The following is a 10,639-nucleotide window of genomic DNA, read 5'->3' as shown; positions in this document are numbered from 1 at the left end:
TCCCTGAGCTTCCTGGGAGCCAAGGGGAAAAGGGACATGCAAGAGCTCACCCTCAAGCCGGAGGACACAGCCGGAGGGACAGCCTGGCGCCATGTCTGAGAAGAGGCATGCGCGGGGCTCTGTAAGGGGAGCTGAATATCACCATGGGAACAAAGGTTTCCATCTCGATTCTGTGACAGGTACAGATGTGACCCTCACGTGACTGGGTGCAGATCAGCCATTGTCATGCCAGGGTGTAGTCTTGTGCTGTCCCCTCTGCAGTCTGAAGTGTCTTATGGATGGTCCTGCCCAAGTGCTCAGTGGCTCCCTCAGGTTTTTGCAACAGCTGCAGGAGGGGCCGAAGTTCGTCCTTAGGTGCAAGTATCTGCGGGGCTCCCGGCATGGGCTCCGCTCTGCAAGGTCTGAGTCAATGTTCTGTCCACTTGCCACCGCTGGCCTTGGCAAGCCCGTTCCTCTGGAAGGTCCTTGTCCCCAGGTGGCTGACATGGGAACCCCCCACTAGGGCCATTCCCAGCCTTGGTGTCCTCTCTCTGGGCCCCTTCCTTCCAGCCCAAGGTTTCGGTCCTCTGTCGTCCTCTAGATGAAGCTGAGGACAGCCCCGCCCTCCCAGGGTGGCCAGGACAGGTGAGGAAGAGCTGAGGTCACTTGCAGAGCCCTTGGCCCAGAGCCTGGCCTGTCAGTCAAGGGGGACACCTGTGCTTGGGTGAAGAGATCCGTGTGTCTCATGTGACCTCCTGGAACATGGCCAAGCGACACTCTGTAGTGCAAGTGACTTGTGCTCCTGCTCGGAGCCTTGGGGGCTGCAGGAGCTCCTGGGAGGCGCTGGCCCAAGTGCCTCAGGAGAATCCTGCCTCCACCTCAGGATGGCCTCTGCCACCACCCATGGGAGTTTGGATTGGAACAGGACCTGGCAAAGACGTAGATCTGCCCACTGAATGCGAGTGGTGAACTTTGTCCCTGTGTGATATTCGGTCACCCTTACAGAGCTCCCCCCCCACCTCTTTCTAGCATTTAGGGATGGTCCACTTCCCTCCTGGTATGCTCTCCTGCTTGTGGGTAAGCCCGTGTATCCTCATATTTCCCTTTTCCCCTTGGCTCCCAGGAAGCTCAGGGACCCTTTGCCAATCACATCGAAGGTGATTGCGATTCTTAAATATTGAGGTGCAGTGCGTATAATATGAAATGAACCACGTTAAGGTACATGACTCAGTGGCATTTAGCACTCGCAGTGCTGTGCCACCACTTCCATCTCATTCCAGAACATTCCCATCACCCCAAAGAAAACTCCATACCCACGAGCCGCCCCTTCCCCTCCCCCTGTCCAGGCAGTCACTAAGCTGTTTCTGTCTCCAGGATTTGCTTATTCTGGACATTCCATGTAAATGAAGTCATGCAAGTCATGGTATTTCATGTCTGGTTCCTCTCACGTAGCACTGTGTTTTCAGGGTCCGTCCATGACTGCAGCGTGTCAGTGATTCACCCCTTTTCAGGGCCAAATAATATTGTGTGGACAGGCCATGTTTTGTTGACCCATTCGCCAGCTGACAGTATTCAGTTTGTTTCTACCTTCTGGCCACTGTGGGGAGCGCCACCATGCATACTGCCACATGGTGACTTGCTGGAAGGCCTCTCGCCTCTTTGGGTATAGTGTATGCCTGGGAGCGAAACCGCCGGGCCAGGGTTGAGCTTTTTGAGGAAACTGGTTCTGATCTTAGCGGATCAGCCCGGAGCCGTTCCGGCGTGTGGCACGGTGGCTGGGCACAGGATGGGCACAAGTAGCTCTGGGTCTGGATCTGTCCTGAGCCACTTAGTGGCTGTGTGGCCTCTGGCGAGTTACCTGCCCTCTCTGAGTCTCTCCACTCGCCGAACACAGGACGGCATCGTGAGCCTCAAGAGAGCTGGTGTCTGACAAGTGCTTAACTCCATGCCTGGCTTCGAAGTAGAAGTCATGTGGGAGCTCTCACCCTTTCAGGGTGGCATGTGTCCTCTCCAGAGCCCATGCCACCCACCCCGGATTCTGGGGAGGGTCTGAAGCCTCCAAGCACTCATGGGCTGCAATCAGCAGAGACGCCACAGCCGAGAGGGCTCAGGCAGGTGCGTGACATGTGGGAGGAAACGCACCCGGCCACCCAGAGTTCCTCAGTTGAACCCTAAAGAGCCTCGGTCCCCAAGAGTGTTGTTCTTAACATGGCTGAGTTGGCTGGAAAGGCAGCCTGAGGTGGGGGCGGCTCTTACATCCGCTGATCCTGCAGCCGGAGCTGGCATGTCCTCGTGAGCCAGGCAGTGACACCCGACCCTTCAAAGGAGAGGTCGTCTCCCCAACGTACAGAGGGGAAAACAGAGGCTGAGGCTGGGCACAGTGGTGCATGCCTGTACTCCCAGCCTCTCAGGAGGCTGAGGTGGGAGGATCCCTTGAGCCCAGGAGTTCGAGGCTGCGGTGAACCGTGAGCGTGTCACTGCATTCCAGCCTGGGCCATAGAGTCACACCCTGTCTCCTAAAAAAAGGCAAAAAGCAAAAACCTAGGGTTCCACGCAGCTGGTGCAGGGATGTTCAGCCTGGAGGTGTCCAGATGGGCGTGACCCCCTCTCACTCGACGAGCCGTGTTGTGTTCCACTGGTTTTGCGTGAGCAGCTGATGTCTGCAGGGAGGTGGTGGGACTGAGGAGAGGGTGGACCTGCTATGGGGACAGGGGCTTCGAGGCTCTAGCAGCCAGGGCCGGGGAAGAACAGTGGGCAGCATGTTTCACCGGCTGGTTGCTGCAGGTGGTGGGGAGACACCCGTGCTGTCTCTTTGGGCCCCCACCGGCCCCTGCCAGGGTGGCCCCGGCCTTTCCCTGGAACAGACCAGCACTGCCCTCCCCCTCCCTTTTCCCCAGGTCCTGGCTGCTCCTCCGCTGTCCTCCTGTCTGTCCTGGCTCAGGAAAGGGACCCGCTGTCCTCTCCTTTTCCTCGTCCTCTGAACTTCTGTGTGACTCTTTCCTGTTGAGTAGGACTGAGGAATAGAAGAGAGGGCGTGACAGAGCGTACAGAATGGGACAGGAGTTCAGGTTCAGAACCTTGATCTCCCCTCTTGCTGGAATAGCTAGTTGATAGCTGTGAAGGGTGAACTGTGCCCAGGGAGAGCTGGCCTGTGCCCTCGGCTCCTGGGAGGTCACCGCTAGGTCCTTGATGAGTATCTTTGTTTTTTACTCATTTGTTTTTGAGGCAGGGTCTCACTCTGCTGCCCAGGTTGGAGTGGAGTGCAGGGGCACAATCACAGCTACCGCAGCCTCCATCTACTGGGCTCAGGCGATCCTCCCACCTCAGTCTCCCAAGTAGCCGGGACTACAGGTGTGTACCACCACACCTGGCTAACTTTTTCTTTTTTTTTCTTTGTGGAGATGAGGCCTTGCTGTGTTACCCAGGCTGGTCTCAAACTCCTGGGCTCAGGTAGTCCTCCTTTCTCAGCTTCCCAAAGTGCTAGGACTACAGACATGAGCCGCTGTACCTGGCCCAAGAATGTCTTTGTTTACCTGAGCCTGGGCCACACCAGTCAGCCTAAGCTAATGGTGAGATTTATGGTGGGGTCTTTGGACATGCAGTGTCAGCCTGAGCTCTGGAGGGACTGGAGGCCAAGGCTGGCTGTGACACCTACCCACATGACCTGCCCTGACAAAAAATCTGGACACTGAGGCCCAGGGGAGCTTCCTTGACTGGCAGTGCGCCGTGCATGCTGTCACGGTGTTGCTGGGTGCGTGAGGTGCTGTCCCTGCGATGTCCCTGGAAGCTCCATGCCTGGTCTCCTTGGGCCCCTGCCCCATGAGCCTCTGCCTTTTGCTGATTTTCGTCTGTGTCCTTTTGTTGTCACAAACCATAACTGCAACGGTGACAACTTTGCTGCATCCTTCCAGTGGGTGCTGAACCTAAGGGTGGTCTTGGGTCCCCCCAGACTTTGCAACACGCATTGAGCCTGTGTGTCAGAATACCTGCCCCGCAGAGTGGCTGTCACCTCTATTTTACAGATTAGAATACTGAGGCTCGGGGGGAGGCTTGGTCAAGGTTTCACAGCAAATAAAGGGCCATCCTGGTTGGATCCCACCCAGGGCCCCATGCACCCCGACCGTTGTCACTCGCTAGAAAACCAGAAACAAACACAGCACACGGCCGTTCCCAACCAGCATTTATTTGGTGCCTGTGCCTGCGGTGGCCGCCAGCCTCTCCGGACACTGGCTACATGGGGTCTACTGCCACACGCGGGCCCGGCCCAGGCCTGGGTTGGGCACTACGGGGTCGCGGCTCTACCAGGTAGAGGGAGGTCCACAGGGAAGGCGGGGACAGAGCAGTGGCACTGGCAGGGGCGAGTCCTGCTGGGCCTCAGCAGTTGGAATAGAGGCCAGAGGCCCAGGCCTAGTGGGGGTGGGGCATGCGTGGCTGTCTAAGGGGTGGGGAGAGGCTGGGAATGTGGGGGGGGCTGGCTCCCAGAAGCCCCTGTCACCCCAGCCTCTGGCTTGCAGGACCCGACAGCACAGCCGCTGCTCTGCCAGCCCCGGGGGGCTTGGGGAGGCGGAAGGGGACCTGGCACGTCTCAGGGCGGGGAGGCACGTTCTCGTGGAGGAGCGAGTTGAAAAGACAGCTCACATACCGAAGTTTCTAGAAAAGGGGAGATGCCCTTTACAAGAAGAAGGGGCAGGGGCAGCTCCTCGCAGGCCTCGGCGGTGGACGGTCAGTCTCGGCCCATAGTGCACCACGCAGCTGGAGGAACAGAGGGAGAGGCGTTGGCGGTATTGGGAACAGGCCGGTCCTTTCCCTTGGGGCGACAGGAGCAGCTCCAGGGGTGGGCAGGAGCTCGGGGCTGGCCTGATGCCTGGGAGAGAGAAGCCAGCTCGACGGGCTGGGCCTCTGGGTGTCACCTGGATCCGTCGCGGGAGGGGAAGTTCAGCCTGGCAGTGAGGGTGAGTGGGGAGGCTCTCGGGGCCTGCTGGTGGGGAGGGCACTCTCTGGGCCTCTCTCAGGGTCCCCAGCACGTGCAGGTCTCCTCCCTGCTGTCCCCAGCCCTGCCGTCTCATCTCTGAGTCTCTGCCCATCTCTGGGATCTGCGCGGGGGCTCCGTGGCAGAAGGGCCGCCCTGCGGCTGTGGTATCAGCCGTTGTGCTCCCCCATCTCTAGGACCCTCTCAGCACAGCTGGTGTAGGAGTCAAGGGCTCCCGTCTGGACCGTGACTCCTGCCTGCTGGGTGAGCAGGAGATTGGGTGGGAGGTTTGGGCCCTGGCATCTGGCGTGGCCCCATGGGCTGACCGGGGTTGCTGCCCTCCTCTTGAGGCATCTGTCTCTGCCTGGAGACGGCCACCACTCCTGCTGGTAGTACAGATGGGTGCACCCTCCCCAGCCCGCACCCCAGGCCCCACCCTTGCCGCTACCTGGCACCGAGATCCTGGACAGGGCCTCAGGCTGGCTGAGCGTGTCCACTGTGACATGCCGGAACGCCTTGCACACGGGGCTTTGCAGGTGCCTGTGGAGATGCAGTAGGCTGGGGAGGGCGTCCCAGAGCTCCTGGGTGTGGGCCCAATTCCAACCCAAGCCCCACCGGAATGGGGAACTTAAAAGCTGCCAGTTTTGGGAGTCTGGGCCTTTGGGGGGACAAGGCTGGGCCCTGGGAGGCCAATGGCCAGGATCTCAGGGGAGAGCAGCTGGTTTCTTTCCCCCAGGAAGCATCCTCCAAGGAAGGCCTTCCTGAACTGAGGCCAGTGGCCACACACCCTGTCCTGCTGTCTGCCTGCCCTGGGGACAGGGACCGGCCTCCACGCATGGAGGTTTCACCTCCTGATTTGCCCAGGAGGAGGAGAAAGTCCCCACCTTGGAGAGATGACAGTACTGAAGCCTCAGGGGGTTTTAGTGCCTTGTTTCCAGGGGCAGTGAAGTGGGAACCAGGAAAGAGCCAGAGTCCTTCCCTGGGCCTCTCACACGTCACAGCAACCCCCAAGCCCTCACCCTCCTGGGGTCCTCAGTCTGTCAGCAAACCGTGAGTATTTACCGGGGAGGTGGGGTGGGGGGTTCATAGCCACCCACAACCCCCCTTCCTGCCAGCTAACGAGGGCTGAAGGGACTGGGTGGTGTCCAGCAAATAAGAAAGGCTTGGGACCATCGTGAAGACAGTCCTGCCTCCATGCTGGGCGGGGGGCAGCTTGCCCAGCTCATGCTCCCAGCCGGTGACGGGGCCATAGGCTGAGCTTCATGGTGACCACCCACAGCAGCCTCCCGACTACCACACCGTCAGCCTCCTTCCTAAGCTCCCACTGGGCCATTGGCAAGACTGATCGATCGAGCAACTGGTCATGTGAATATTAAGTTACCTTCCTGTGTCAGGCTTAGCTCTCCCTAAGATATTAAGTAAGACAGAGCCCTTGCCCACAACAGTAGTTCAAGGAGGACAAGGTGCCTTAGGGGACACAGAGAAACGCTAGGGAAGTCAGAAGGGCTTCCTGTAGGAGGGCACTTGAGCTGGACCATGAAGGGTAAGCTGGAATGGGTGGGGCTTGGGAGGGTTTGGGGATGGACAGTGACTTTCACACATGAGTGTACAGCAGCCTTGGTGTCAGATGCTGAGACCTGGTGGGGCTTGGGCTGCCTGGGAGCCTGCCTTAAAAGAGCCCAGCCGAGTGTGACTGGGGTCTCACCACTTCCCAAGAAACCCTGCCTACCGTCCCCTCCAAGGCCAAGGAAAGGGGCCAGGGAACTCAGCCCGCCCCCCATCCCCTGACCAACAGCTGCTGGCCTGGAGTGGGGATGGGGCTGTGCCCACCTCTTCCATTCTTCCTCCGTCTCCCAGAACTCGTAGATGACGAAAGTGAAGCCGTCCGACAGCCTCACAGCAGCAATGCTGCAACAGAGACAGGCAGGGAGATTGTGGGTAAATGAGGCCACCAGCGGAAGCCAGGACACAGGGGACCCATGGACACATATTAGCCGCCTTCAACCTCTCTTCCTCCCACCTTGCCCTTGAACAAGTCTGGACTGGGCGACCTCCGAGCCAGGCAGAAGCTGGCATCACCAGAGCAGGGGCGTCCAGGAAGGTGAGCACCCGGGTACCACACGGAGTCTCCAGAACAAGCCACTGGGCCTGTTTCAACGCTGTGGACCTGCCCCCAGAACAAGGTCTGGTCCCTGCGATGGAATCATAATAAAATGTCATGTGAAAAGGCTTCACATTCATTAAAAAACCCCACCGTTAAAAATCAAAGCATCTGCTGGGTGCGGTGGCTCATGCCTATAATCCCAGCACTCTGGGAGGTGGAAGCAAGAGGATTGCCTGAACCCAGGGGCTCGAGACCAGCCTGGACAGCTTGGTGAGACCTCATCTCTACAATAAATAAATACAAATTAGGCATGGTGGTTCCAGCTACTTGGAAGGCAGAGGCAGAAGGATCACCTGACTCCAGTAGGTCGAGGTTGTGATGGCCATGAGCATGCCACTGCACTCCAACCTGGGCAATAGAGTTAGACTCCTACTCAAAAAAAAAAAAAAATCAAAGCACCTTCCTCCTGCCAAGCTCTCCTTCCTAATCACGGTCCTTTTAATCCTTACCCCAATTCTGTTGGGCCCAACCTGGCCTGAGAGGAAGAAACTAAGGCTGAGGGATGTCTTTGCCCCGGGTTAAAAAGGCTGTAGGCCAGGCAAGTCCCAAATCACTCTTGTGCGACCCAGGGCCTGCCACTTACTTTTTTTTTTTTTAAGAGACAGGGTCTGGTTCTGTGGCCCAGGCTCATGGCTCACTGCAGCCTTGACCTCCTGGGCTCGCGGGATCCCCCTGCTTCAGCCTCCCGAGTAGCTGAAACTACAGGCACCACCACCACGCCTGACTCACCTTGTTTTAAATGGGGCAGACACTCCGTGACTCTTGGGGATGTGAGAGAGGAAGCCCTTCAAGGGGCTGCCTCTGTGAACTTGTGGCAATCTGTGATGGAGGGTACCCTCCAAGTGACGTCCTGACACTCCCTTGCTCCCTTGGTCTCGCCCAATCTGCCTCACATGCTCAGGGACACCAAACTCCAGCCTCCTGGCGCCCCTGCCCTGGCGCCCCTGCCGTGGTGGTTTGTGATCTGCTGGGTAATTACAGGAACTTCCAGGTTCCACCGCCAGGTGGGAAGCCGGGGCAGAAGGTCCGAATCATCCCAGAGTTCATTGTGCTCCAGGCCAAAATCATCCGTGGCTTGCTCATCCACGCAACCCTGGCCATTCACCAGGCGGCAAAGATGCCTCTTCCAGGTCTCCCTCCGTCAGCTGGCAAAGGTCACCACAAGCAACTTGGTTCATCTAAGTTGGTGATGGCATCTGCTCATTATTTTGGGAGGCAGCCTCTGGCTTGGCGGGAAGATCCAGGCAGGTAGGCTCAGGGTGCAGTGAGGACATGCAGTCATTCAACAAACAGATTTGGAAGCTATACTGTGTGTGCCCTGGGATGCAGATACACCACACAGTCCTCGCCCTGTGTGCAGGTAACACAGGACAACGAGGGAGGCCAAGGTAACAGAAAAGGGGTGACCAGAGCTCAGCGTGGAGGATGCAGCACCCAGCTGGGAGATGTGGCCCAAGGCTGGGCTCCCTATGTCCGTCCCTCCCACCAGGAGCACACTGCCGTGTGACCATAAGCGCCCTCTGCACGCCAAGCCTCCTATCCCACCCAGCACTCCAGACTCATCTAGTGGCCCCAAAATACGCATCTCCTTCCGACCTCACCTGCTTGTGACTCCCCCACCCACACACCTGCCTCCTCCCCATCATGGGCTCAGTCAATGACACCATCCTACAGGGAGTCTTGGGAGCCAAAGCATCTCAGAGCACCCCACACCCTCATCCACACCACAGCACAGCCACTGGCTCAAACCTTCCCTCGCCCCCCCACCCAGGCCAAGGCCACTCCCACCGCCTCTCTGACCATGGAACTTCCCCCAGTCCTTCTCATAACAGAGAGGGGGCCACATCTCGCCCCTGTGTGTCCAGTACGGTCCATCCTATGGGGCAGGAGGGGGTCCTGTCACCCACCCCAGATCACCGCTCAGCCACTCCGGCTACTTTCACCTCCTCTGTCACGGCCCTCGGTGGATCCTTCATTTCTCGGCACCGGCCACCCCTGGTATTCCCAGCATTCACTCAGGCCTCGGCCTGTGGAGGCCCCCGGAGTATGGCAGACTCTCCCCAGGGTGTCTGCACAGAGCCCCTCACCAGCTGGAATCCTCTTCTGACTGCCTCTTGCCCACCAGGAATAAAGGTTCAGCTGGAGAAGCCACCTTGCCCGCCTGGGGCTGTGTCCCAGGAGATGGCTGTGTCCCCAGGGTGCACAGTCAGGCCCCAGGCAATGGGGTGAATGAACATGTACTCTCCAGGTAAAGGACAGATATAGCAGAGGACGGGTACCGAGCTTGTTCAGTCCCAGGACACAGTTGAGGATCCTGGGGGCTGGCCATGGAGATGGGGAGAGACAGTCTGGGGCTCAGGCCAACAGCCCCCTGGGACCACCACCAGCAAGGGTCCAGGGCTGTCACCTTTTACAGACCCATCAGCTGTGGCCACAGCTGCCCAGCTCAGCTTTGCTGGGAGCAACACAGGTCCCAGGGACCAGGCAGGCATCTCAGCACAGACTGAGGGAGGAGGAAAAGGCTGGTGGCTGCTGTGTCCTGGACACTTTTCTTTGGCCTCACCTGCTCTCCATCCTTCCTGAGTTCATTGTGCACGTACTGCACGCCGGGCCAGTGTCACTCACGCGTCCAGCAGCAGCTAATACCGAGTGAGTATGTGATTCTTTTTACACTCCTGCCGACCCCAGCAAGTAGCCCGCTTTACAGGCACGCTCCAGGTTTGTGAGGCAGACATGAGCCCCACTGTCCTCTCCACCCAGTTATGCGTGTCTCGGGGTGTGAGATGGCCTCCAAGATGAGGCTGGTCCCATCCTGTCCCTCCACCACCAGGCAGAGCCCCTGCCCGTCCCGCCCCCCTCGCTCACTCACTGGAAGCAGTTTCCTGTTCCAGCGGTGCCACGCAGGTACCGGCGCAGGGAGTCCAGGAACTCGCCCAGCTGCTCGGGGCACACAGCCATCTCCTGCCGGACCAGCTGCAGGTGCTGTCAGGACAGAGCGGGCTCAGTGCGGGGCTCCCTGCGGGCTCCTCCCCTGCACCCCCAGCCCCACCCTTCTGAGGGTCAGGACGATCAGATCAAAATAAAGCCAATACCCTCTCCCCTGCTTTTCATTCTCATACATGAAAAATGGCTTTGAAAGGACCAGAACTTGAACAGCCCAGCGCAGAAGGTAGGCCCCACACAGAGTGGAAAAATGGGTGTTAAAAATGGCTCCATGAGTGCCCACAGCCACCGGCAAGGCATCCCGAGACACAGCAAAACCAGCGACCAGCAAAACATGTTTCTGATGAAATCAGCGTGCTGACATCACTGTCCTGCTGATTACTTTGCTCCAGGCCACATTTAAAAAAAAAAATCAAAATTCCTGGAGCTTCAAGGGTCACCCCCTGGCAGGAGAGGTGGTCCCTGGGCCAGGGCAGGGTCTGAGGGTCCAGTGTTGGGGTCGCATTTCCCCTTTTGGTGGTCCCGGGTGGGGAGGGAGCCACCTGGATTTTTTTTTTTTTTTTGAGTCGGAGTCTCACTCTGTC

The 10,639-nt window shown here is 58.5% G+C and overlaps 1 protein-coding gene across 1 annotated transcript in view; it reads right to left on the bottom strand.

Moving 5' to 3' along the window:
* Positions 1-4,142: 4,142 nt before the first annotated feature.
* NECAB2 (N-terminal EF-hand calcium binding protein 2) overlaps positions 4,143-10,639 on the bottom strand; it is a 32,672-nt gene continuing 26,175 nt past the window's right edge. Inside the window, exons 10-13 of the mRNA XM_008057621.2 lie at positions 9,982-10,094; positions 6,779-6,856; positions 5,397-5,488; positions 4,143-4,731 (exon numbers count right to left, since the gene is read on the bottom strand). Of these exons, the coding sequence (XP_008055812.2) occupies positions 4,703-4,731; positions 5,397-5,488; positions 6,779-6,856; positions 9,982-10,094 (312 nt within the window). The 3' untranslated portion in view covers positions 4,143-4,702. The remainder of the gene's footprint in view (positions 4,732-5,396; positions 5,489-6,778; positions 6,857-9,981; positions 10,095-10,639) is intronic.

This window comes from Carlito syrichta, unplaced genomic scaffold (genome assembly GCF_000164805.1).
Source record: "Carlito syrichta isolate Samal-C Ts95f unplaced genomic scaffold, Tarsius_syrichta-2.0.1 Scaffold303074, whole genome shotgun sequence".
In the NCBI taxonomy this organism is placed as follows: Eukaryota; Metazoa; Chordata; class Mammalia; order Primates; family Tarsiidae; genus Carlito; species Carlito syrichta.
This window is presented reverse-complemented; position numbering and strand designations above follow the sequence as displayed.